Source organism: Gavia stellata, chromosome 27 (assembly GCF_030936135.1).
Source record: "Gavia stellata isolate bGavSte3 chromosome 27, bGavSte3.hap2, whole genome shotgun sequence".
Lineage (NCBI taxonomy): Eukaryota > Metazoa > Chordata > Aves > Gaviiformes > Gaviidae > Gavia > Gavia stellata.
The window spans coordinates 8,795,455-8,820,383 of NC_082620.1; the positions used below are offsets into that span (position 1 = coordinate 8,795,455).

A 24,929-nucleotide genomic window follows, 5' to 3' on the forward strand; every position below is an offset into this window, starting at 1 on the left:
CCATCCTTGTCAGGGAGTTTTTTTAATATGAGGAACCCATCAAAGATCAATGCATGGCCTTCCTTGTGCATACAGGGAATGTGGCAGGCTAGATCTGTCCCAGAACACATGTGTATTTCTAACATGAGCATTTCTAGGAGAAAACCACAGTGCTGCACAGACAGCTAACACAAAAGTTATGTACCGCAGTTATCAGACTAGGCAAGTCTGGTATCAGCTCAAGGCTGAAAAACAGCCTCATGTAGTCAAATGAAAAAGATTATACGAGTTGCCCACAATTTTTAAATAACTACTAACAACTATATGCCCTGTTATTAAGACAAAGGAAAAAATACTTGTCCTGTCATCGCTTTGAGTATGTTTTGCCAGTGCTTTTATTTGGGCCCCCTCTCGGCGTTGGGATCTTGCTTCCTATAGAGGGAGGTCGAGCTTTTGCTCCTGAAGGACCTGGTTTCCTTAAATACTGGCCACCTATTTTGCCTGTGAAGAGAACATACAGATCGTTATTGCAAGCACATCTAGTCCCAGACTTGAATTTTAATATATCTTGAGAATCAAGATGGGAGATAAGTCTGAATGACTGATACTAGCAACTAAAAGTCGGCAGGCACCCAGGCTGAGGTGCATCTCATACCGGGAGTGGTAGGACTAAATGGTCAGGGTTCCTTTCCTACTTCTAGGAAATTGCTCTGGAGCTTTAGCTGTATCTAGGCAGGATTTAAGTTCCTTCTACGTTTCCAAATTCTAGCCAGTGGCAAACTAACTAGCATTCTCATCAGCAAGTAGAAACAGCAAGGCTGAATACAGACAGACAGACATGATTGTAGGTCCAGTTCAAGACTGGAAACGGTTGAGTCTAACCGCATTCCCTTATGACAGCTGAAAGTGACAATTCAACAGCTCTTCCCAGGCCCTCGGAGTAGTTGTGAAATGCAGATATGAGCAAAGCAAATATCAGAGAGAGGAGGTTAACTCTAGCAATGACCTGAACATGCAGCGGACTAAAGAACTCTGAAAAAAGTCTGAAGGAGGAAAGGTTTTGGATGTTACTGGCCAAGAATTTTGGAGCTGCAGGCAGTGAAAATAGCTTGTTTAACTTCTGTGTTCAGGAAGTAAAAGGATCTTGCATGCGCTTCATAAATAAAGACGACTGTTAAAAAAAAAACACCTGACATCAGCATCAATTTCTCTGTGCTGGTGAAGAAGCTGCACAATCATAAATTCTGCCTAGCTCCTGGGTCGGAATTGAAAAGGAAAAGCAGTACACAGCACTAACTATTCAATTCATCTTGTAATTAGGATTAGATTAGCATCCTCTGATTGGACATTAAAAGCTAAATCAGGCTCTCTGTTCCCTGTGGCAGCGTTCAGGAGCTTTCCAGAATGTTAACTGTTTAGTATCATCGCTGATTGATCTATTCACAGTCATACTATTATGCAGAAACAAGACTGGACTGATCAAATTATCAAATATGCCAGTTTCCCCAATCAACGGAGCTAATGCCCTCATTGTGAAATTATTGTTACTGAATGGTTTTGAGAATTTGCTCCCTAAGTCTACTGTAGTCTATACCAGCATAAGAAATATCAGTTAGGTTACCCAAATGCAAAAAGCGTGTTGAGCAAGCAATTAAGAGCCAGCTTGCTTACCAGGGTGAAATACTTTTCTTAAGTAAAGGCAACGCAGTAAAAAACATAATCATCATTTTCTAAAATAGTATCTTACCAGGCTGCACCAGGAGAGTTTTATTTATTGTGGATAACCTCCGTTGATTCATTTTACAGCCGTCTTTGCCCATTAGGTGAGACTTCCAGGCCTAAAGTCAATTAAAAAGAAGCGGTATTACAAAACCAGCAAAATTAGCCGATCTTTTATCTAGTCAGTGTGTACGCACGCATACTTTTTAAAACTCGGGGAAAATGAGAGTTGCAGACAGACTTTGTGGCAATAGCATTTTAATCTGCTCACTCATAAAAGCATGAACACCTTATGACTTAAGTGGAACAGAAATTAATATATCCATTTTTTAATATAACCTAAACGGTACATCACACTAAAAAAAAATAAAATCAGCCAGATGCTAGAAGTTAAAAGCGAGTGACATTCATTTTGTTTTTTAAATTTTCTTAATTAACAACTAAGTTCAAATCAGGAAGAAACAATGTACAAATAATATGGAATATCTTTTCATCTATACATATTTTAAACTGAAAAAGTGTGGGCATAACTACAAGGTTATGATAATAGTTAAAGCATTCAGCAACCTGAAGGGGTAAGAGCTGCTATTACAAGAAAACATGACAGCCTCTTCAAACTAGAGGCTACGTGAAGTCTCTTACTTACAAGAATAATTTGGGTGGAAGCAAGAAAAAATAGTAATCCCCAAATCCAAACAACGCATACATCTCTCAACAAAAGTTTCAGACTTGGTTACAATATTTTCTGAGCTCCTCACACTGGGTAAAGCAAAAAGGATTTGGAAAAAAATGGTTTTGAGAACAGAAACACTACTCAACAACAGTCATGTCCCATTGAAAGAAGAAAATTGCATAGACTGCATATCAGCCATTGGCATTTGACTGGATCTAAAACTCAGTATAGAGTTGTTGGCTGTCTCCTGGATAGACTTTTTCCGAAAATTAAATCATACACAGAACTACTTAAATATGATCATAATGTAGTGTTAGATGATTCACATAGAAGACTGAAACAGGTATGTTAAGTATTTTCTGAACAAATCACTTTTTGTCTAAATACCGATATATATATTCAATTGCTGAAAGCACATTTTGGAGATGGCACGTCAGAGATTTCATAGCATTAGGCAGTTACGGGGAACAGCGTGTAGAAATTAGAGAGAGGCCATCTCACCTCTCTTGATAATTATAACAGTTCTTGCTTACTTTCTTCATGTTAATTTTTTCTTACACCCAGATCAACAACATCTTAACCCTGGATGCCCTGTTGGATGTGCTCAGTCCTGCCGCAGTATTTTAAGTTGCGTAATGTCACTGCAAACACTAGGGCTGACAAGCGAACTCACAGAATCTGGTAGTGGATAGGAATTTGGAAAGCTGCAAGATGTATAACTGGCTACGGAAGAGCAGAAAGATGACTCCAAATAGCCTGTAGCCCTGTGGTTCCCATATACACTTTTGAGGGTAGAAGACCCAGGTTCAAATATGGTCACCAGAGTGCGAGATAGCCATTATAGACCCCGGCAATAGTCCAGGCTATTTCTTAAGTCAGTGGGTGTAAGGCAGTGTTAGAAGAGGACACGAATTCAGTCCCAGTGACATAACAACATCAGACCGATCTGGAAGGCAGTCTTACCTCCTCTCCTGGGGAAAAGTTGTCATGGCACAATGGGCAATGGTTTGCCATGTTTTCTGGTTTGGCAGCTGAAATGATTAGAAAAATAATGAATGGTAAAAGACAGGCTAATTTCAAATACCAGAGGAGAACTTGCACAAGAAAGCATAAAACTACTCCATGGCTAAACCAGCTCTTACCCTATTAACCGCTCCCAAAAAAGTCCCGTGTTTAATCGAAACAAGATCAAAAGGAACAATAGGGCTTAATCCGCAAGGATGTGGTAGAGGCTTTCTGTTGTCCTCACTCATCTTCCCCACATGTATTCATGGAAGCAAAGCATTTCAAGCACCGGCAAGCTCAGGCATTTATTTCAAAAGTGTTCTCTCCTGAGGATTTACTTAGATTTCTAAATCCACAGTGCAGTACCTAAATAGAAGTGGTCTGACTTGCCAAAGACAACTCAGTATTTGAAAGTCTGACCTTTGAAGTTCAACCTTCCTGTTCAAAACTACTCACAATTGCAAGTCTTGCTCTTAATATGTTTGGGCAACTCATCTTTTGGAAGGGCCTCACTGCACCGTTGACATTTCCCAAAGCTGTCCTTTTTATCACAGTCCGTCAACAAGTGCTCTGTCAGGCTTGCTATTTCCACCACCTGCAACAGAGCAAGAGGCAGCCAAGAAGATTTGTACTGTTACTGAGTAAATAAGGATAGTATTTAAAAAACTGCTCATGTGATTTTTGGAAGTTAAATCTCCTTCCAAAATGATAAAGGGAAAATGAAATTTTAGCCCAGTTATTAATACAATTTATAATGCTGCTCTTTTCAAAAAGCACTACCCAAGATCACACAGTTGTGTTCAGAATTCATCTACCTTAGCATTAAATATCTTATAGCACCTTAAAACCAGAACAACAACAGTTAATGTCTTGTAGTAGCTCTAGAAAGTTTATGCCCGACCTGTTTGCAGTGCTCACATCTGGTTAACATAGGGCAGTGTTTCCAGTAATGGAGATCCAATCCTTCCTCTGTGAAGGATTCGTCCCTTTCACCACAAAAAATACATAAGCTAGGAAAAAAATACAAACATCAGTAACATCACAGAGTGAAATGGATGAACCCTGTTTCTTCCGTTAGAAACTATTCTGAAAAACAACTAACATCTTGGTACACCTTATTTTTCCTACATAGTGCTGACCTTAGGATAGGGCATGAACAGATACTATTATATAATTTATGGTAAATACAACTATAAAGCATTTGTTCATATGGAAAGACATAATTCCACAAAAGCACTGAGACAGCTCACTGAAACTGTCTTTCATGGCTCCAGAATTTTCAGATGCTTTCTCTATGCCCTTATCCTACAATACACGTGAAAGCTACAATATTTATTTGCCTTATTCTATACTGGCAGTTGAACATTAAACTGTGGCAATTTCTTATCCCACAAGCAACTACTCAGAAAACAAGTTCAAGGTCACACTATCCAAGAACTCAAAAAAATCCACATCTAGGATTGCTTGGTGATAATTCCAAATCTGTAAGAAGACATTTTCTTTTTCATTGTTTCAATGCTGAAGGCATTAGCTTTGATCTACTGGAGAAATATTACTGACATTAGCTTGCAGGTTATACCAAGTGCTTAAAGTGATTAGAAGCTGCTCATCTAACTTACTTATCCAAGTAATTTGCAACAGAGGACTGATCATCTGGAATCTCTGCTGCTGCAGGCTGTGGGCTTTCGTTTACCTGGTAACCTGTAAGAAGAGAACTATTAAAAACAAGATCACATTTTAATTAGCTTTTGTGCATGCCTAGAAATACTACTTCTCTAGATCTTAACAGCAAAAAAACCTAACAGAAGCATACCATCCCCATATCAGTAAACAAGACATCAAGTGTCTTTCAGGCACTGAAAGACAACATACCCAGAGGCAGTTGGGAAACTATTGCTTTAGTGATCTACAAAAGTAAAGTATTTTAGTGATTATTTTTACATGTGGTAGATGATCTACCTCAGGTTGGGGAGAAATCTAAAGTGGCCTCAAGCCAAGCCGTACTAATTTCTTATTAGAAATTAACTGGTTAGCTGATGGTAAATTTTCTTTTGCAAACTTAATGATTGCCTCTATGTCAGGCTGAGACTCAGCCAGTCCGAAGCACTCTGGCATGTTTTTAACTGAGATAATTCAATAATCCATTAAGCATCTACAGTGTTTCAAAGACATATTGAAATATGTCTCTACATTTCTTAATACTATTTGAAACTACCTACCTCGATTCTTTGGCTTCTGAAAATCAGATTCTTTCTCCTATTGAACAAAGAAATTTAAGTCAGAAATTCGCTTAACGACTGTGATGCTTGCCAGGGAGAAAAAGAACAGATTATATCCTGATTTTTCTCTGGAATTAAAAGCTTAGAAGCAGAGCCAATGCATTACAATGTTCATGCCTCTGTTCCTACAGCAATCTCTCAGGTATTGAGGCAGCAATCTTCTGAGGATGGAAAACAGTCCTACTTAATGGATGTGCAGTACAGCATGCTTCTGGAGGGCCTTGACGCACTCAGTACAATTCCTGTACTCTAACTGGTAGAGAAACACTTAGACCTGTAGAAACTCTCTCAAATTTACCATATGACAGACAAAGCTGTTATAAAAAAGAATCCAAATTTTACACTATGTTAGAAAAACAACTGCCCAGATTTTAAGCTGGACTGCTGCTGCTGAAAATCAGCTAGTGTATGTCATGGAGTCTCTCTCTCTTTTTTTTTTAGCTTATAATGAGACCATAGTAATGTTAATTATCTAAGCCTGTGATACCTGAGGAAAAAAGGATTAAAAAAAAAAAAAAATCAGCCCCAAAACACCCTAACCTTTCCAGCTTGAACTTCTGTTTGTATCTCCTTTAGAGCTGCCAGCTGACCTTGCAGAACTTTTATTTCTTCCTTCTTCTGTTTCTCTGCTTCTTCTGTTGCTGCCTTTCTCTGTGCCTATCAAGAAATACTCTTTCAATTACAAAAGTTTCTGAACCATCTGCCATATAGAAGAGATCTCAAAATACATCAGCATAGAACAAATGGTCAGTGCAGCACAAGAAATATCCTGCTTGGTTAAACAATTGGTCTATTACAGTAACACTTCCCTCCCCCTAAATTTCTCTGTACTAACCTGAAACACAGAGCATTTCCTCTGTGCTTACTGTTTCCAAGGCCAGCCAGCATAAAATAGTATATGCTTATTTCCCAAAATGATTGTGCATTATTTCAGAAGTACCATCCCTGTATTCTTTGTAGGCTTTATTCGCAAGAGTGGGCATATGTCATAAACTGAACAGCAGCTTTTTACGCTAAGTAATGTTAAAAACAAGCCTTAAGATACTCTGCTATGTGTGTCATTCAATGTCTAATATAGCAATGAAATCAGTATATTGCTCAGTTGAATACAATATTTAAAGTAGCTACTTAAGTTCTGCAATCTTATTACATACCCTAATTTCAGCTTCAGAAAGTTTACCATCTATTTTAGTAAATCCATCAAAGAGTGTTTTATAGAGAACAGTCTTGCGAATGCTTGCATCATCTGGAGGAAGATATTCCAGTATAGCAGCCTTGTGCTTCCTGTACATATCAAAGATAATCCGCAACGCTACATCACGAACTTCATAAACCCTGTGTTCCAAAGCTCCCGTTGCAAACTGAAAATAGAAATAAAAAAAAAAAAAAAGCCTCTCTTTTCCCACATGTTTTTTAAGGACTTGCTTATTAGTCTAAGACAATTATTTCACTGCAGTGGGAGAAATCTTCATACAGGCAAGTTTTTGCAAACACTTTTTGACCCAGTGATTCTTTTTTCCCGTATTGGCATCTTGCTTCCTCACAAGGTTGTGTGTTGTCACCTCCAAGAGCCTCAAATTCTCTTTAGTAATTCACCAAGCACTCCAAAACAGACAGACAAGCCCTAACAAAACAACAACAGAAAAAACTTCATGTGCTGTAAACTCAGACTCCTACCTTCATGACATTGCTGATGCTAAACCCAGAGTTTTCAGTTCCCATGTCTTTCAAGAGGCGTTCCACTAATTCCACTTGACTCATTGCCAGATGTGTTGGGGAGTTCGGTTTTAATGGTTGAACCAAATGAACTGGAACAACCTGAAGAGGTTTCACTTCACTACTCAGTGCCATTTCCTGTAAACATCCAGAGAGTCAGTGTGCATGTAGGAATGCTAAATGAGGAAAATTAACCGTCTTTGCAAAGTAGAGTTATTCTAAGTTACTTATAACAAGTTAAGTAAAACAAAATAAGCCTTCCATAAGAAGTAGCTGCTTATTTGTTACTTTAGCAACCAGAAGTTACTTGCAAAGGTTTTAAAAAGAAGATTATACAGATGTTTGGTCTTGCTTTTGGCATCAGAGAGAAAGCTACTGAGAAATTGATAAAATATTAGAAATGCTCAGATGAGTTACAGAACTGGGTTATAAGAAGAATTTCAAGAACTCCATCTTATGCTAAACTGTCTGAGGAGGAGGTAGATGAAAAGTGTCACAAAGGATGCAAAGTCTTGACATTGCATCAAGATGAATTTCAAAACTGCTTCAGAAGACATATGCCATCTTATAATATCTCATTCTATTTCGCAAGGAACCTTAAGGGCTAAATTCTGCTGTTATTCAAAGCTCATAGTTAATTCTTTGCGGGTAGCGGAATGTTTAATAACCCAGAGCACTCCTCCTCCCAGTTTCTGTCAGCTGACAGACACTCAAGCAGATGATGGTGGCCTGCAGTCCCTCTCCCTGAGGGCCAGATGCAGTTGTCACCTGGTTGGCTGGTCTGCTTTGGACACGCTTGTTTCTAGAAATATACGGCACCTTCCCTAGAGAACTGCTTATTCAGGCAGTGTATCATCTATTAGCAGCAATACAAAATAAACACATTTTCTTTCTCTCCAGGCCATGTCCTGTCTACAAAAATACATTTGGAAACATTTTCTCACATTCTCATTCAATTACAAAATCTAGTATAAACAAGCCAAGCAGTAGTAATAAAGTAACCTGTCACCTTTGGGGTTCCAGTGACACACCAGACCACTTCACACAGTAACGCTGTTTGAATTTTAGTTACATCTACAGCAAAAGAAAAGTCTTCCCTCCATGTGTGGCTGCAAGCAAAGATAAGTAACCCAGAGCCAGTGACTCACTCCACTCCACTCCTGGGACTGAATTAACACGTTTTCACACAGAACTACTCTTCTCTTTTCTAAATTCTACTGGAAAAGAGAGCCTGTAATCCTCTAGCAGCTATTCACAGCTGCTCTTTGCTAACATTGAGCAAGGAATGGACTGTGTATTTAAAATGGGCATCTTTTCTATGCTTTTGTGAAGTTGACTTTCAAAAGTTGACTGTCAAAAATACAATCAAATTGCAACAGTCTGAGGAGTATGTTGTACATTCTTGCTGTCATCTCTGTAAATCCCTTGCGACTAAGAAGAATTGAAGACTTACACCCTTCCTGCATCTGCAGCAGCAGCTCTCTCTCCACTCTGTACCCCACAACGAAGGTGACAATACACAGCTAGAAAAAACACTGCCAAGATACTAAGTTGGTGCTACCACTTTGCCTTCCATGTAAGGCGTAATCCTTTACAGCAGCAAACTCTGGACTTGAAGTCAAGTCTGATTAGATGTTATCCACCTGCATTCTTAATGCTAATTAAACTGTAATTTGAAGAAAAGCACCTACCTGAATAAAGTTAGAAGCCACAAGGCGAAGACGGGATGAAGAGTCTCCTGTTCTAGAAAGCAAATTTGGAAGTGTTTTTTCCACACAATGAGAAGTTTCTAGTTTTCCTAGTTTATGTTTTGGTATATATTGGGTAATGATCATTTTTAAAAGTTTCAGGGAAGCTTGAAAAACCTAAGTTAAAAAGAAAAAGGAAACACTGAACAAAAATACCACACAGATCCTTGTTTTCAGACAATATTGTAAAATCTTCTCTGTAGTTCTGAAGAACAGCAGTAACAGCAATCTAGAATTACAGTAACATTCTGAACGGAAGCTACTTCAGATATGTCTCTTCCACGAAATATGTTGCTAGGGCTTAGGTGAAAGGCTTCAGAATTTGTTTTATAAAGAGTAACACAGCTGTTGATTTTTTTTCTTTTCTTCTTGTTTAAGGCTTATTTGAAGCCTAAGTCTCCTTAGGCTAACTGTAGTCTCTCAAGTTGGAAACTAGAAGTTACTTCATTGCCGTATTTCAACTTCAAAAAAAAAAGGCTCAAGCACACTATGCATTTACTGCATCAGCAGTTTTTTCTCAAGCTCATTACTCAGCCCAGGGCGGTATTTTCCATGCTGCTGAATGCTAGACAGTGCCCAGTCCTTGATCCTAGCTAAAAGCTGACATTTCAGTTGTTGGGGTTTTGTTTTTTTTTTTTTTTTTTTTTTTTTTTAATTTGTTGTTGTTGTTGTTGTTTTTTAAACTTACTCAAAAGTAGTTTTATAAACTATTTGTTTAAATTATTTGAAGTCTGTTAACCACATGGTCCTACAATTTTTGCTGTTAGTTCTTCACTGGAGCATTTCTTATCAAACATATTACAACTTACTGAAGACACTATGTCTTTGATGGCTCTCCTTACAAGAAAAATGGCAGCCCTCAGCATGTTCTTTAAATCATCCTTTGGAGCATTTACTGACATTTCCATCAGCTTCTTATACACAGCCAGTAACGCATCTTCTCGATACGACCAAGTTTTGGAATATGCTCCTGAAACCTGAACACAGGACAAGTTTATCTCTTAGAAGGTCAATACTGATATTTCAATATTTAGTCAAAATTTATATACAGAAACAGCCCCAAAAGAACATATGAACTTTAGCATGAAATCCCCAGGTGTTTCCTACAGGAGTCTGGCCTTTATTAAAAGAGGTGTTTCTGCACATATTTTTGAAAAACAATGAGTAAAATGGATTAACAGGTCAGGCTCAAGGAACCATTTCAGACACAGTAATGGCTTCTCTCCCTACAAAAGACCATTCACAGTGGCAAGTTACGGATATTCTGTTAGGGTCTGTACCCTAAAGGTACAGAGTCTGTACCCCAAAGCAGTCTACCAGACACTATCTGCTTAATAATTCATCAAGTAATCAACCATAAAAGCTACGGCATCATATAAACATTGAAAACAGGCAACCACGTATCCCAGGTCAAATTTTAATCTCAGACTTTTAAGTTAACAGCTCTGAACATGTAAAAATCGTATCAGTAGTTCTTTGTTGACAGAGCGCATATCAAATCAACTCACAGATCACAATAATTTATTTTGTTGTTCTTTACCAAAGCTTCTCCAAAAACTTCAATAGCAGGGCTGGCCTCCCTCAGTGCCTTCTCAGTCAATGGTTCTGGTTCCCCAGTAATGCCACTTCTTGGGGTATCACTGATATCCTCTGCAGTCATCTCTGGCTCAAGGTATGCAATTGCTTCATCAGACTGTTTACAGATAGCTGGAAGAGGTCTCTCATCATAAGGTAAAAATTCAACCTAACAGAGAAGATAAAATTTGCTATTTTAGAAATGACTTAGATGTGAAGTTGTTTCATCACCAGTCGGATTCACCTCAATGCATTTTTTTCTCCTGTCAAAGCAGTATCGCTTTACAATTAAGTAGAGATGATGAAGAGATCATGAAGAAATGGAATCAGTGCCTGTAGAATACAATAAAACGCACACAAAATGCCTTCTGTGGAAGTGCACACATCTACAGAAGAAATCACTTGTTGATAGGAAGCCAGCAAGTCATAAAGCTTTATTTGTAAAATTATTTTATGTCAACATCCTGTTACGATAGAATGCGTTGACTCTAGGATCAGTAGTAAGTCTTCCTTAGCTTTGCCAAAAGCTGGCGCAGCAAAACCTAAAGATCAAGCTAACTAGATACCACGATTTTCTTCCTCTCTTTAGACATGACACCAAGACTCTTACCCTACAACCACATTCCAACAAATTCTCTTGCTGCTGTAGATCCATCCAACATGACCTCCAAGGAGATTTATTAAGCCATTAATGGAGCAAGCAGAATTCAGTTTCCACTATATTGCCTATATGACACCTGATTAGTCATTTAATGGCTATTCGCTTCCATTCATCTATTTGTAAATCAGGTATAATTCCTTTTTGCCTCAATGAACATTTTTAAAAGCTTCCAAAGGAATTCAGGAAAGAGAAAGACCAATGCCAATTATTAGATGGGTACTGCTCAGTCATACAGTCAATTCCAGATATTATATAAGCCATGAGAATAACCACAAAAGACCTTGTTGTTTTGGAAGGTTGAATGCAAGATAATTGCTGTGATAGATTTCTGCAGTAACACAGGTACACTACTCACATTTTCTTTGAGAAACACTTCCCTGGAGGTTGTGGGATGAGTCACAGGAGGAGGAGGGGACTGATGGGGAACAATGGGCTCAGCAGAAGTGGGATCTGCTGACTTCTCTTCCAGCAAAGGCTCTGCTTTCCATGGCTCTCCTTCTTGTGGTTCTGTGTGCTCACAAGGAGGTGAATTTGTAGCTTTTGCGTGCTGGGGATTGTCAGTATAAATCATAGACTCCAAAGGCAATTCAGGTGGTTTCCGAATCTGAGAAAGGGAAGGAGATTTTGTAAAGCAAGGCTAACAATGTACTAAAATCACAGTTAATACAACTACAACTCTGACAGTCAACAAGATTCTGCTGCTTTCAAGTGAATATCCATCCTCACTGAGATGTGTAATCATTTCTACTGGATGCAGCTTCATGAAACAATCAGAAAAATAATTCTGTGTGGATGCATGTGTGGAGAGGTTATAAAGCTTCCCATTCTGAGAACAATATAAACCTGTATTTTATCACATTAATTCTGTATAGTTAGCCATGATGCCAGCATAAGCCTGTTCTACCCCTTCAAAATATGAGAAAGTACCTTATGAATCTGCATTGGGTAGCCCTAAAATGATGCAAAACATTCAGGATTCTAATGTCATTTGCTTGAGACCTTAACAGTTTAATGTAATGTATTTTATGGAGAACTAAGCACATTCATAAAATGCCACGTGCAAGTCTTTGGTTAGGGAAATCCACAATCTGAACAGAAAACTTAAAATCCATATGTAATTGTCATACAATACCTGTGTAACAACTCTTATTCCCTGAATTTCTTTTGGTTGCTCTGTCATTTCTATTTACAACATCCACATGATAAAGCCTCCTGAATTAGGAATAACAGTACCCACCATCAGCTCCGCGTCCAGAAGGTCGTGGAGCTGCAGTTGCTGATACACCTTCAGGCGGTAGGCTTCCATTTGCTGTTTCTTCTTTTTAGCAAGATCATAATCCTCTTTCTCTACAGCATAGCGCTTCTCTACCTCATATCGTCCAAGTCGTTCTCCTACCTAGAAGATGGTATAACAAGCTAGCTTGGAATCACATTACTGTACATATGTATATGATTCAGTATTTCCAGCCAAGTTATTAAATAAAGCTATCTGATTTTAAAACTCCTATTTTGAAGATATACTGGAAAGCATTACAATTCCACATGAATGCTAGGGTCCCTGATAGACCACTGGAACACTGTTTGGCTTAAGAGATAAACAGTCTTTCAACAATACCTTTTGCAAGTCTGCGATAGCTTGTTTGAGTTTCTTGGCATAATCGTAGCGTTCATGGTGGACAGCTTCACGCTTCTTCTCATCCAGTCTACGTATTATCTGAGCAACTTCTGGATCCTGGTACATGTCAAAAGCCAAATCGTCCAGAGGTGAAATGGAGTCAGGTTTTCTGAAGATATAAACCAAACTTTCAGCTAATCCAAAATAGAGCAGGCTGAGCATATGTCTTCTCTTTTCACTAGCAGGGAACTAACAAAATATAGAGACTGAGAACTACTTTAGACTGAATAGATGTTTTGCTAGAGTATATCTCGTGGACTTAGCAGGGTTAGGTTTACGGTTGGACTTGATGATCTTAAAGGTCTTTTCCAAACTAAATGATTCTATGAGTCCATGAAAAGAACATCCTTACCCCAGGTAAGTTCCATCTAAGGCAGGATCATCTGATCTAATTCCTAAGTAGTGGTCTATCAGCTTCTCTCTGGAAGGCTTTGGTGGGGGGGGAAAAAAAAAATCTTAATGCACATTCATCAACATCAAGTGTGCATTCAGGACAGAAATTCTGACTTGCCACAATCAACATAAGCTATGCCACTTATAATACGTATGTTTTGGGGCACATTGAAACAAGAGAATTTGGATAGGCTGAAAATCCTAATGAGCCAATTGATTATGTTTTATTTTTTGTATCCACAAATTAGGCTCAATTTTTGAGAGCTTGCTTACTTCAAGATAACATGAAAAAATAATAAATCAATACACAGCAGATCTGCTACAGCACAAAACTAGCAGAAGAAAGATATATTCCATTACCCCAAGAACCCTGTAAATGAACATGTGTAGCAACAGTAAAAAGACAGGGATGCTTCGCACTTACAGTATTATTGCTGTCATTACTGTAGTCTGCTGGGTCTCCAATAATGTTTATAGCTACTAGGGCAACCTGGGATAGATTTAAAGAAACTGTAAATGCATAAGGTCATTACTTTTTCCACATCTCATGAAAACTGAAACAAAAAAATTGGAACAACAACAAAAAAAAGGACCTGTGGTCTCCAGGGTGGTACGGAAGCAAAGAAAAGCACTAAGTGCTAAATGTACTTCATGCTTCATTAAAAATTTATTACCATATCTACAGAGCACATTGTACAGTCATCAGTTGTTCCCTTTTCTGGTCTGGCATGGAAGGGAAAAGAGTCACTGCAGAATTGAGGCAAATAGTTGCTTTTTCTGTATCAGGATAGCTGTACCAACACCTCCACTGAATGCCACATCAGGTCCTAAAGACTAAAAGTGGCTTTGTAGCAACCGCAATGCTGTTCTCAGAAGAAGTACTTTGTCTTCAGCACAGAGCCTGCTGGGCTGTCTAAAAGTCAGAATGAAAGGCAGTAATGGAACGTGCACTTGACTCATTTGTTCTGGATAAGTCACATGGACTTGGTCACGATTCCAAGTTACTTATAATCTCTTACTTGTATTTTCTGTTTTAGAAGAAACCAAAAATAAACCCAGGAGCTTTCAACCAACGCTTTTAGCTTCTACAATCAAGGGAACAGATATCTATGCCTGTTCTGCACTACTGAAACTTCATCTAGCTTACCAAGTAAGGACTCTTAACTCAACTTACCTGACTGTATAAGTTGTATTTATTGACATAATTTTTATGGAAAATCAGCTTCAGGTACTGGCCAACTGCATCCATATACACAGATTTTAATTCTCGTGCTTTGAAATCAGTCTTTTCATTGTCCGAGAGAGGGACATAACTGAGAAGGAAAATGGAACGAGTAAGCAGGGGAAACGTACAAATGCGCAGCTGTATTTTCACTCCTTGGGTTAGTACTTTGATAAGGTTCAAAACTCACTCATAACTGAAACAGCCTGTGCTGTCATCTGACAAGACTGCTCATCTGCATCTTGCCTCTTACACCTACATCTTCTGCTTTGTTACAGATCTAAGCAAGTATGGAACCTCTTTACTGTTTGCAGCACAGCGTATCAATGTTGCATGCAAAGCATAATGAATATTATTTCCTCCTGAAGCCTTTCTGATTAAGGTAATAAAACCATTTAGAGCTTTTTGACTTACCCTAGTCTGTGAAACCTCTCTGATTGATAAGGAGCAAAGTATTCTGGCAAGCTTTCGCTGATGTAGAACTCAATTTTGCTTGAAATCATGTACTGGTGAGCAAGCAACTGAAGTTTTCGTATTCGACATCTCTCCACCAACTGCAGAACAATTTCCTGTGGATACTGACAGAGTCTGAAAACATACACAATTTCTGAATCATCTTTTTAAAGATGACTTCACTTCCAAGTTGAGTAACATTTAATTATTAAACTTTCCAAAGTTATTATAGGTTAAGTCAGTATTACAAATATTGTAAAATGAAACGAAACAGTAGAGTAGAAACACTCTCTACTTTATCATGTGCATATGTATGTTAAAGTGCCCCATACATATCTAGAGGATGTGCTGAGAAGATTGGATTTTTAATACTAAGCCAAAGCAGTTGTAAACTCCAAGACTGAGAAGAACAAAAATAGTTCCCTTTTTTTTCTTTTAAAGGAGTTTACTTAAATGCAATGCGATGCCTTTAGGTGGAAACCAAGGCCCTTTTTTCCCCAGGATAAGGATTCCATGGGATTAAAGTAACTTTTTTGTTTGTATAACCGGTTTGGTCTGAGATGCTGTAAACTACTCTGAACATGCATGGTACATCTCCCATTCATTTTAAACTCACTTAGTGCTTCAGAACTACGCACATTTCTCTCACTCGCAGTACCTGGGCGATCGCCATCCATTCACTGTCGGAGCATGAACCATCAGCTCTTTTGCGCTAAAGCCATCTTCGTGTCCCGATGAACTAACAACTATAAAACCAATCTTGTGTGGCATCCTGCAGAAGCCAACTAGTCAAAGCAATGATGTTTCAAGCTTAAGCTAATCCCTGGAAGGACAATAAAAGCACACCGAAACAATACAATCAAAGAATTAAATCCTGTGGTCCATCAAGTCAGTAGATGATGACTACAAATCTAAGTTTGCTTTAATTAATATTGGCACCACAAACAGCACGATATTCTTATGCTGAGTGTTTTAATAGTACTTAGTGAAAGGAGGGTTTAGCTGACTTGTATAGCAGTTCGCCAATAAACTCAATTAAATCTGCTAATCCGAGATGGAACTTGAAACTATTTGAGTTCCAAAACACGCACAGGAGCGACCCGTACCATCCTCTGTGTGCCTAAGCCGAAGGAAAAAAAACAAACAATCCAGAACAGGGTGAATTTAGCCAAAAGCTAGCTAGCACCTTTTCACAGCTACGCACACAAGTAGGCTGCTGACAGGGACGGCAGCGGAGGGGAGGCAACGACGGGCAGGACAAGGCCAAAGGCCACCGCAACCCGCCGTGCCGTAGTGATATTTCGGCATTAATTTCGGCCCCCTCCCTCCTCCCCCCGGCCCCGGCCGCTTCGCCCCAGGAGGCGGCAGCAGGCCGAGGCGGCGCCCCGCAGGCCCCGGACGGGTCACGGCGCTGGCTCGGCGGAACGGCCGGGCCGCAGACGAAGCCGCGCTACACGGCCGCGGCCTAGAGAGGGCCTCGGGAGAGGCTCGCCCGGCCAGAGGAGAGAGGAAGGGAGGAGAGCGGGAAGCGGCCGGACCAAACCCCGGACCCCACTTGCCTCACTGCGGCCCCATCGCCGGGTCTCATGGCAACGCCGCGCCCGCCGCCGCGCATGCGCGCGCGCCCGCCCGAGCCGCCCCTCGGGGCGCATGCGCGCCCGGTGGCAGCGGCGGGACGGCGGCCGGGGCCATGTCGGAGCCGCTGCGGCCCTTCCGCCTGCGCGGGTGCGGCAGCCCGCAGAAGTTCGGGGTGGCGGCCGGGAGCCTGCGCGGGCTGCTGCGGAAGGGCTGCCGGCTGCTGCAGGTGCGGGCCGGGGGCCGTGGCGCGGGGCCGGCGGCGCGGGCCCGCCCGTCTCTCACCCGCCCGGGGGGCAGCTTCCCTTGCCAGGCAGCCGCCTCTGCCTCTACGAGGACGGGACGGAGCTGACCGAGAGCTACTTCCGCGCCCTGCCGCCGCAGACGGAGCTGGTGCTGCTGGGCCCCGGAGAGACCTGGCGGGGCTGTGAGTGCGCCGGGGCCGGGCGGGCGGGCGGGGGGATCGCGGGGGGGGAGCAACCGGCGGCGGCGGGGCAGCGCCCGGGCCCGGACACGGCCCCTCAGCCGGCGCCGCCTCGCCCGCGCGAGCCGCAGGTGCCAGCGACATCGAGCGGTTCCTGGCTGCCTTCTACGACCAGAGAGATGCCGTCGTGGAGGCGGCGCGGAAGCTGCTCTCCGACGAGCGGGCCCCCAGGAGGCAGAAGCTGCTGGCGGATCTCATCCACAACCTGAACGAAAACATCCTGGCCGAGGAGAAGGAGGACGACAAGAAGTGGTTTGAAGGTAGGTCTGTCGCCCGCAGGGAGCTGCTATGGGGCACCCGGTCTCAACCTGCTCAAGAGCGTCACTGCTGTCAGTTTTACTGTTCCTAAAAAAAAGTAGCTTAAAAATCTGGGAGTCCTTCTGGCTGCTGTGACTTGGTACCTGGTCAGGGGATTAGTTATCACTTACGTTAGCATGCTTTTTTAAGTTGCTCTCAAATATATGCACATTTTCTATCAGAAAATGGTGAAAAACGATGTCCCTTATTTCTGTATCCAAGATCGCTCTAGAATACATTTTTCTCCATTAACATAGGTCTGCATTTACAGTCTTTTAACAATTTGCTAATAGTATATTGATAATTTGCACGTATCAGCCAGTTACCGCTTCTTTATGTTTTCTTTATGCTTTCTTTGCAAGTTCCCCCTCCCATTCCCAAGTCATTGCTGCAGTTCTTCCTGAACAATTCAGTTTTCTTTTCACAATCTTAGTGTTCTGTGTATGCACATTAACAAGAAACATTTAATAACTATAATATCAGCTGCTGCTCTCACAGCAGATGCTCTGTATGGTCCTTTTAAGTGCTAAGAGCAGGGTAGTCTTGAACCAGTACAATAAAAATGAGAAAGGAAAAAAAAACTGTGCATACCGAGTTTGTGAAAGAAGGGATAAATACCCAGCTGGGCAGAAGCACAACATTAAAAGTATGAAGTTACAACACAGTCTAACTCCCTTTAGGTCTAGAGTCTCGCTTTAAGACCAAATCAAGCTACATGCGATACAGTTGTGAAAGCAGAATACGAAGCTACATGAAAGAGGTAAAAGTTTCTGTTGAAGTAACTTATTTTCAAGCTGCTAGTAAAAATAATTCTGTGACCACATATATAAAAAACACTTTTATGGTGCAACATACTGATTGTAGGAAAGAGCCTCAGGCTGCTACAGGCACCAAGGAATGATTGTTGGGGTTTTTTCCCCCCCTCTAGGTTAGTAGTTTTATTTCAAATGTTCATCCTACAGCAAGAGATGCATATAAAAGGATAATTGACCTGATGTCAGATAAACTGAAATCTGTGAAATACAATGGATGCTACTTTGACAGAAGAGAGGAGGAGGCAGTCCGCCTGTGCACTACGGAGGGATGGTTCTCTTGTCAGGTGAGTTCAGCCCTTTCTAAAGCAGAGAGTCTTGGTTCCAGCAAGCAGTGGCACGACTTGCAACGACGTTAGAGAAAGGGAGCAGTCACTTGGATGCTTGCGTAGTGCAGTATCAAGTTTGGCGGGGTGATGTTGTCACAGCGTGTGTGATCTGTCTCTGGTTATAGCAAGCAGAAATGGGCTAGGACCGCGCTGGGGTGATGAGCAGTACACCTTTCATGGTTGCTGTCTTGATTTACAGGGACCTTTCGACAGAGATGACTGCCCATGTAAGCATTCTATCAACCCCTACAGTAACAGGGAAAGCAGAATCCTCTTCAGTACCTGGAATCTCGACCACATGTATGTACAGAGTATTAATCCAAACCTACCTGTTTCATGCCCTTATCTTAGGCAGGAAAGGTGTAGCCATTGAGTCTTTACCCCCCGCACACTGTGCAGTTAGCTCTGCTATGAATAGCGCATCGTGACAAAAGATGCTTGGATGCTGCAGCTGTTTCTGATAACAAAATCCTGAAGACTGATTATAATGCTGTCTCTCATTAGCTGCTTTGCTTCTGTTCAGATTTTCTTTGTATGGAAACATACCCCTCCTCATCACGTTATCCTTTGTGAAGACTCCTCTCTGGCAAAAACCCTCAGACCCATTTTCAGGCATTGTGCACTTGTGAAACAAACAGGATTTGCTAAACTAATCTCCTCAGGAAAAAAAAAAAAAAACCTAGTTATGGTGAAAGAATTCAAATTCCGCCTGGCTCTAAAAGGAAGATGGAGACTTGATTATTATGAAAAAACTTTTGATGGCAATATTGTTTTCTCTTTTGTGTACCGAAGAATAGAGAAGAAGCGTGCTGTTGTCCCAGAACTGGCAGAAGCTGTCAAAACACGAGATGGAAGAGAAGTGAACTGGGAATACTTCTATCAGCTGCTGTTTACTGTGGATAATTTAAAGCTTGTACATATTGCTTGCCATAAGAAAACCAATCATAATCTCAGCTGTGACAAAACTAAAATTTACGGAAGAAGGAAGCAGAACCACAAGATTTCATAGTGCTATCTCTGGAAGTGACTTCTGCTTTTTTCAAAATCATTTCATGTGGTATCATTTTTAAATAGCTCTAGTTTCTTAAACAAAAACTTAAATTTAAGAGTCCTTGGCAAAAGAGACCTGCTAAGTAATTCAACTGCAATCTCACAAAGCATACATTCATATCATGCTTAATTCTACTCTGCTACCTTCTCACTACAAGCCTTCCTTAGATCATGCTGTGTTAAGTGTGACAAAAAACAGCTGAGTCAGAGTATAAAAATGAGGCCAGGGGCTGACACTGATTATGCCTTACAATTTCTTTCTTGCCGTGACAAATGTAGTCCCAAAACTCAGAGTCCATAGAAATGAAACTTGGAAAAAACATTTCTTAAACTGATATGAGGGGACTTGTAGATTCATATTTCTCTGAACATTAAGCCAAACAAAGAATACTTTAGGGTAATTATTTTGCTCTGTGCCTTTTCCAGGTAGACAACCTCTCTCTTTCAGGTATGCCAAAGAGCGATTCAGTGACAGGGCTGCTGGCTCTTCTGTACCAAAATACCTGTGCTCATCCACACCCGCTCCATCTGCTGCTGCTTTAGGTGTGCATCTCCCAGAAGGAAGAGCAAGGCCATGGCATATCTTTGCTTTTACCACCTTTGTCAGCTTTCCCATTGATTTCCCTCTCCTTCCCAACAGTTTCTGCCTCTTTAGCTTGAGTTTGCTTGAAGCAATACAAGCAATGTTACTGTATAATAATCATGTTTACCTGCCGCTTTAGAGAATATTGCTTTTGTAAAACACTTCCTACCTCAGGTAAAAATACAAACAGATCAATTTTTACGTGATTTTTTTTAAATATCAGCTGATAGCAACTGAACTTTTAGGTGTACTATCAGTGTAAACAATGTGAGTTGTTTTAAAATAAAAAAATTGCCACCACCTTTCTGTGTGTGTATGTGGAGGCAGAGGTGCACGAGTGGTTAATCATGTGTAACACAGCACGGCCAATACAGACTAGAAAGACTCAGCACGGGGAAACATGTTTATGAATGGAGCACTAGCTGCTTACTGCTATTTAAATAACATCACTCATCTCTAGGGAAGAGCTCCATTTTCCCCCAAATTGGTGGTCCTCTTTCTTACCCAGGCAAATCCAGCTAGTCTACACAGAATTGTATTAAGATAGTATTGCTGCATGAGCTGTAACTTACTAGGTCTTGGAAATGTGTAAGCTTTGCTACAGAGAGTATTGATTTACTTTAAACAACACAGTCAATCCCCCTCCCAAATATTTCAATATGAAAAGTAAGTAGGTACGTTTTAAATACAGGATTTCTAATACCGATGCATTGAATTGATCCTTACTGAACATACGTCATCGGTAACAAAGATGGAAATGCACACTACACTGATTCGACTTTGGGGAAGGCATCACAGCTAAGATTCTGATGACAAACACAGTGTTATCTGTATGGCACACTTCCTACAAACTGAAAATCACCCTTTTACACAGTGCTGAAACTAAAATGAACGTCTGTGTGTGAAGACATATTTGCTAGAAAGAGACGGTAGCAAATATGGAATTTAAGGAAAGCTGGGAGAGCTACTTTAAGATGGAGTTGTGCTGAAAACCGTGAATATGCTATTAAAAAGTAAGATTTTTCTGTGCTACAGAATTAGAGTGAAAAGGAGCCAAGAAATACCGTTGACAGAAACAATGCATCAGCTGGGGTGGAAATGTGAATAAATTAACATGTCATGCATATGCAATTTGTTTGGCTTACAACTTTTGAATGTTTCACAGGCTATAGCCATAGAAATTAATATTTATTTAAACCATCTGCTGATAACATTATATTTTTAGAAATGTAGAAGAAACTATTTATAACAGTAAAGATCTGGAAGCTTATTGCATAATCACACTTTCAATGAAGTATTATCATAAACACTGGGCGAGTTAACAGTTCCTGAAATTATCTGAGGTTGCTCATTATTTTCTAAAAATGCAGGCCAAAATAAGAGATTTGGTGGACTGACCTGTATCCTTAGCAGTCAATGCTGGTTCATCTACCGAGTCTGACACTGAGAGATTTTATTCCTCCTTTATCACCACCAGTATGTTTGTTTACAAAATTCATATTCATAACCCTTGGAACTTAACTGAAAATACTGCACAAGCTGCTTTGCACAACTCTTAAAAAAGGCAGTGCTTACGGCTGGTCTGGTGGAAGAGGGAAGCAGTCAGCTTCACGTGGTGGTTGTTCAGAGAACTGACATGCGATAAAAACATATGTGACATCCAGAGATTAACACCACTGAACTCACACTGACATCCATGCATTTAGTTTTGCCAGCAGAACTGTGTTTTAGAGGTTTAATTGGTTCTGGTTTAGATGTAAACGATGCAACACAACTTCAACAACAGAGGCTGGTGTCCCTCTTTGTACTGGGTAGTCAGCTGGCTGCATTACTAACTGGATGCCACACTAACAGACATGGCAGAATTAAAAGAAAAAGGACCTTGTTCTAACGGTTTTCTTGGCTATTTTTTAAAAAAGGAGTGAGAGCAAATGTTCACCCTAGATAGGGGCTCAAATTTAGGAAAAAGCAATAAGAACTTCTATTTTCCCTGTTTTTTTCCTAAATATTAGTGGTAAAATGATAAAGTACAATTTATTTCCAAGTCACTGAAAATTCAGTCAATCTTTGCCCTAGATAACCGTAGAAGAATACTCTATCTGCCAGGTCCAGAAAAACAAACTCTACCAGTTCTTCTCTGAGAAAAGGCAAACGCACACATCTTATGTTAGTGACACAGCCGACGATCATTATGTGGTTGCAAAGAAAAAGAAAAAAGGTTTCATGTGTTTACAGTTTGTTATTAGGCAGCATCCTCTTCCTCCTCCTCCTCTTCATCTTCCTTTGCAATGAAATGTAGTTTTCTGAATTCTCGCCTGCTCATCGTTGTGCTTGGGAGCGCAACTGCTGGGAGATCCTTTAAGAAAAAGATAAAATCATTAAGGAAAGTCTGTTGCGGCAAATGGCAGACCTCCTTCCTCTCCAACAGTTCACATACTTCCACATCCAATACATGAGGCACCAACACACACCTCTTCACTTGGAAGCGGTGGCATAAACCCATAGCTAAAGCAGAGGAGCTTTCAGGGGAGCTTGCCGGAACCAGTCACGGCTCGTGGTCAGAGTGAGGGCTGGGATTCCTTCTGCAGGCTTGAGAAGGTTCAGCGAGGGGGAAGTGCTCCACAAACGAATTCTCACTACTCCCGCTAAATACCAACCGTGACTCCAGCTAAATACCGATCCTCATGAAACACCTGAAAGAAGGCAGCATCACTTGCCCAAAGTTATACAATGTTAAAGGCAGACCTGGGATTCGAATCTAAAGCTCTGGCCCTTGATCCAAAAGCAGAGGTGGCTAGAAATCAGCTTCCATTCCGAAAAATTACAATAATCACTGTTAAGAACCAATGACCAGGGAAACCCTATTTTGATAGAATAACACTGTATCTTTATGAGTAAAAATATCTATCTTATGCAATTGGAATACTAAAATCTAAACAAGAAAGATTTCACATCTGAAATTAACTTGCTTTGGCAATTAATTCTATCTAGGGGACAGGGATATGACTCCAGATGTCTACCGCTACCGATCAAGTTTGCCTACAATTTTGAGGCTAGCTTACTGTTGTTTGAAGATGCAAGACTGAAGTGGAACCGAACTGAATCTGTAGAGTGAACAGACTGTCATCATCTTACCTGTATGAACTCGACATCTCCAAAGAACCGGTGCACTGGCATTGGCTGGTTGCTGTCTTCATCCAAGAAAGCACTACCATCTAGTTGTATCGGATTCTCCGGGAAATCTGCATCCTCCAAGCTAGACCCGTCTGAAAGTACACTCTCACAGCTGCTCTCCTCTTCACTGCAGACATGATTGTGCAGATTTTCATCACTGTCCATTTTTGATGGAGCACTGCTTGATTTCACTGCATGTGGCTTGAAAGAAACATCATGTTCCTCTTCCTGTTTGTCTTCCTTTGTCTCTGGAATGCTTTCACCTTTTTTCTGTTGAATCATATTATAGTCTCCTGGATCTTCTGAACGTCGATCCTCATCGGATGTTTTAGGTGTTTCCCCTGATGCAGCAAGGTTTTCACTTCCACATGTAAGTCCTTCTAGTTCTGATTTTACTAGACTGTTTTTTTCACATTTTAGCCTCTTGGAGGGTCTGTCAGCTGCTTTGCGTGAAGAACACTGTTAGAAAAAAATACAAGATGCTAAAGCTTACTTGAAATAAGGAAAAATACAATCACCATATCTCTTTAGTTGCAAGGCTGTATGCGGAACTGCAAGGCTCCATCAAGTGAGCGGCACCTTGATCCAAAGCTGCATCGCTAAGAAAAATATTAGTAGAAAGTGCACATGAGAAGAAGAAAAAAGCAGATAGCTTACACTAAACCACAACATACAGTCCATCACCAGTGGAAGGCTACTTCTCAAAGCGTAAACTAGGACCGCACGTGGCTAGTCACCATTTTTATATTTTCTTAGGGATGCTGTAGATGGGAATTCATGTAGCAGAATGGGCCATCACCCGGTGTGGAAAGCGTCCCGCCGCTCGCTAGCAGCACAGAACACTGGCTAACGGCCTACACCAGCCCTTGGACAGGGATGAATCGAAAGCTGGCCCTGTAGCACACCAATATGCCCCTCCACTGTATTTTTGCACACAGGCATCTAACAAAGTGGCGGGAAGGTAGGAAAGGCAAAGGATTTACTTAAATTATCCAGGTAATTCCCTCATGGTGATGCTCAGTTTGTAGCTGTTAATAATTAGCGGCACCCCCCACTGTTACTGCCGGCCCCGCGGCGCTCTCCCCCAGCCCGGGGCCGCCCCAGGCCCCGTCCCTCCTACCAGGCTCGGCGTCCGGGGGCCGCCCCGCTCCTGGCGGCGGGCCGCCGGCGGCTCTTCCCCCGCGGTCTGTGCAGAGGCGGTTGCCGGGCGCCCGCTCTCCAGAGACCCCTTCACACAGCGCCCGGGAGGCCGCCGCCGCTGCCGTCCTGGGAGAGCCGGGCCGCGGGCCTCTGTGCTGCCCCGGCCCCGCGCTCCGCCCGCCGCCATCTTGGGGAGGGTGCGGGAGCCCGCGTTCGCCATCTTGTGGAGACTCTCGTCTCAGGGGCAGCCCGGCTTTGCCGTTGCCTGTCTCCCGGGGCACCGGGCGGGCGGGTGGCCCCTCCGGGCCGAAGCGACGGGCGGAGGGAGGCCTCGTTCCCGCTCGGTGGCGGGGCGAGGCGGGGCCTGGGCGAGGAGCCCGCCTCAGG

At 41.5% G+C, this 24,929-nt stretch overlaps 3 protein-coding genes across 4 annotated transcripts; 1 reads left to right on the top strand and 2 right to left on the bottom strand.

Moving 5' to 3' along the window:
- Positions 1-284: 284 nt before the first annotated feature.
- On the bottom strand, positions 285-15,913 carry CEP104 (centrosomal protein 104). The gene is made up of 21 exons (XM_009816681.2): positions 15,757-15,913; positions 15,060-15,233; positions 14,598-14,736; positions 13,848-13,913; positions 13,383-13,459; positions 12,971-13,139; positions 12,593-12,751; positions 11,711-11,959; positions 10,660-10,863; positions 9,929-10,096; positions 9,063-9,236; positions 7,333-7,509; positions 6,810-7,016; positions 6,196-6,312; positions 5,596-5,632; positions 4,996-5,077; positions 4,278-4,386; positions 3,833-3,971; positions 3,335-3,402; positions 1,727-1,817; positions 285-480 (listed from the first exon to the last, which is right to left on the bottom strand). The coding sequence occupies exons 1-21, from the start codon at positions 15,867-15,869 to the stop codon at positions 344-346; spliced, it is 2,856 nt and encodes a 951-aa protein (XP_009814983.2). The 5' UTR covers positions 15,870-15,913; the 3' UTR covers positions 285-343.
- Positions 15,914-16,788: 875 nt separating this feature from the next.
- DFFB (DNA fragmentation factor subunit beta) lies at positions 16,789-20,513 on the top strand. Of its 2 annotated transcripts, none has more exons than XM_059829910.1 (7): positions 16,789-16,902; positions 16,974-17,100; positions 17,229-17,417; positions 18,135-18,214; positions 18,383-18,553; positions 18,795-18,895; positions 19,388-20,513. In XM_059829910.1, exons 1-7 carry the CDS (start codon positions 16,789-16,791, stop codon positions 19,602-19,604), a joined length of 999 nt encoding a protein of 332 aa, XP_059685893.1. In that variant the 3' UTR covers positions 19,605-20,513. The 2 variants fall into 2 exon arrangements, with proteins under 2 accessions (XP_059685893.1, XP_059685894.1); XM_059829911.1 differs by having other exon boundaries at positions 19,119-19,427.
- Positions 20,514-21,547: 1,034 nt separating this feature from the next.
- C27H1orf174 (chromosome 27 C1orf174 homolog) lies at positions 21,548-24,729 on the bottom strand. Its single transcript, XM_059829875.1, has 3 exons — positions 24,523-24,729; positions 23,364-23,861; positions 21,548-22,584 (listed from the first exon to the last, which is right to left on the bottom strand). Exons 1-3 carry the CDS (start codon positions 24,727-24,729, stop codon positions 22,471-22,473), a joined length of 819 nt encoding a protein of 272 aa, XP_059685858.1. The 3' UTR covers positions 21,548-22,470.
- Positions 24,730-24,929: the final 200 nt, after the last annotated feature.

What these genes read in the sequence shown, in the direction of transcription:
- CEP104 (XM_009816681.2), bottom strand. Translation starts at nt 15,869, where the DNA reads ATGCCACACAAGATTGGTTTTATAGTTGTTAGTTCATCGGGACACGAA. An exon ending in CTATCGCAGACTTGCAAAAG is followed by an intron (nt 12,752 to 12,970) that starts GTATTGTTGAAA and finishes ACCATCTTCTAG; the next exon opens with GTAGGAGAACGACTTGGACG. An exon ending in AAGTTTTTGGAGAAGCTTTG is followed by an intron (nt 10,097 to 10,659) that starts GTAAAGAACAAC and finishes TCCTGTGTTCAG; the next exon opens with GTTTCAGGAGCATATTCCAA.
- DFFB (XM_059829910.1), top strand. Translation starts at nt 16,789, where the DNA reads ATGTCGGAGCCGCTGCGGCCCTTCCGCCTGCGCGGGTGCGGCAGCCCG. An exon ending in CGGAGAGACCTGGCGGGGCT is followed by an intron (nt 17,101 to 17,228) that starts GTGAGTGCGCCG and finishes CGCGAGCCGCAG; the next exon opens with GTGCCAGCGACATCGAGCGG. An exon ending in ACCTGGAATCTCGACCACAT is followed by an intron (nt 18,896 to 19,387) that starts GTATGTACAGAG and finishes TGTGTACCGAAG; the next exon opens with AATAGAGAAGAAGCGTGCTG.
- C27H1orf174 (XM_059829875.1), bottom strand. Translation starts at nt 24,729, where the DNA reads ATGGCGGCGGGCGGAGCGCGGGGCCGGGGCAGCACAGAGGCCCGCGGC. An exon ending in GCCCCCGGACGCCGAGCCTG is followed by an intron (nt 23,862 to 24,522) that starts GTAGGAGGGACG and finishes TTTTTCTAACAG; the next exon opens with TGTTCTTCACGCAAAGCAGC. An exon ending in GAGATGTCGAGTTCATACAG is followed by an intron (nt 22,585 to 23,363) that starts GTAAGATGATGA and finishes TTTTTCTTAAAG; the next exon opens with GATCTCCCAGCAGTTGCGCT.